Source organism: Mastomys coucha, unplaced genomic scaffold (assembly GCF_008632895.1).
Source record: "Mastomys coucha isolate ucsf_1 unplaced genomic scaffold, UCSF_Mcou_1 pScaffold3, whole genome shotgun sequence".
NCBI lineage: Eukaryota > Metazoa > Chordata > Mammalia > Rodentia > Muridae > Mastomys > Mastomys coucha.
In genome coordinates, this window is record NW_022196909.1 from 49,344,176 (window position 1) to 49,345,648 (window position 1,473).

At 58.3% G+C, this 1,473-nt stretch overlaps 1 protein-coding gene across 3 annotated transcripts in view; it reads left to right on the forward strand.

Moving 5' to 3' along the window:
• Positions 1-1,473, forward strand: part of Notch4 (notch receptor 4) — a 26,891-nt gene that overhangs the window by 8,578 nt on the left and 16,840 nt on the right. For all 3 annotated transcript variants that reach the window (XM_031348390.1, XM_031348391.1, XM_031348392.1), the window contains exons 8-10: positions 85-198; positions 751-864; positions 934-1,056. In XM_031348390.1, the coding sequence (XP_031204250.1) occupies positions 85-198; positions 751-864; positions 934-1,056 (351 nt within the window). The remainder of the gene's footprint in view (positions 1-84; positions 199-750; positions 865-933; positions 1,057-1,473) is intronic.

The window sequence follows — 1,473 nt, forward strand, 5'->3', positions numbered from 1 at the left end:
AGAGCCCAGGTACCCGGGGCAGAAGGCCCACTGGCCCTGGCTGAGCCTGGCTGAACCCACTTCTCACCCCATCTGTGTCCTCAGGCTTGGAAGGGAGGCTCTGTGAGCTGGAGATCGATGAGTGTACCTCTAACCCCTGCCTGAACCAAGCTGCCTGCCACGACCTGCTCAGTGGCTTCCAGTGCCTCTGCCTTCCTGGTGGGTAACCTAGACCAGCCCCCTGCCCCGTAGCAGCCGATGTTTCTCCTCCTCCTTCTCAGCTACCCATTCCCAAGCTTTCCCTTGCTTACTTCTGTGAAAAGTGCTCTGTCTGCATGTATACCTGCACGCCAGAGGAGGGCACCAGATCACATTGTAGATAGATGTGAGCCGCCATGCGGTCGCTGGGAATTGAACTCAGGACCTCTGGATGCGCAGCCAGTGCCCTTAACTGCTGAGCCGTCTCTCCAGTCCAGAGACGGGTTCTTTCTAGGTCAGTGCTGGGGAGGGGGCAGGGTCTCACACATGCTGGGTAAGCACTCTGCTCTGAGCCATCCCCTGGCCCAGGCTCCGTTCAGGCTTCTTCTTACACAGGAAGAAATCAGAGCTGAAAGGGAAACTGGGGAGCTTGCCCGCAGCCCAGCAGCCAGAAGGCCTGAGCTCCACTCCCTCTCTGTCCCCTGGAGTCTCCTCAGAAGACCCGCCTTTGTTCACCCTGTGCCTTTCTGCGCGTCCTTGCACACCTTCTCTTCCCATCCCCTCCCCCACCAGGATTCACCGGCGCCAGATGTGAGAAAGATGTGGACGAGTGTAGCAGCACCCCTTGTGCCAATGGGGGGCGCTGCCGAGACCAGCCTGGAGCCTTCCACTGCGAGTGTCTCCCAGGTAAACTGAGGCTCGGTCTCTAGGAGAGGGGACCATCTGTGCGATCCCTGACCCAGCCCTATGCCACAGGCTTCGAAGGGCCACACTGCGAGACAGAAGTGGATGAATGTCTGAGTGACCCCTGCCCCGTGGGAGCCAGCTGCCACGATCTCCCTGGAGCATTCTTCTGCCTCTGCCGCCCTGGTTTCACAGGTCAGGGGACAAGAGGAGGAACTGGGAGGGGGTGTGAGCTCACTGGAAGTGGGTGAGGCCGCTGGTGGGTGTTGGGTGGTCAGGATGAGTAAACAGAATGAGGACCCTCCGTACACTTACCAGTGAGACCTAGGAGTGGGGTGCCCAGCGCCGCAAAAACCAGGACAGGATAAATGAATAAGCAAGTGGGTAAAAGCAAGCAATGGTAAACTGCCAACCTACACTCAACTCAGAATCCAGGGGACAGTGGATGGTGAGAACGGACTCTGCGAAGTCTAACCTCCACTTGTGCACCTGTGGCCCGTGCCTGCCAGGACATGCACACCACACCACACACACACACACATACACACACACCACACCACACACTCACACACACACACACACACACCACTCACACCACACCACACACACACA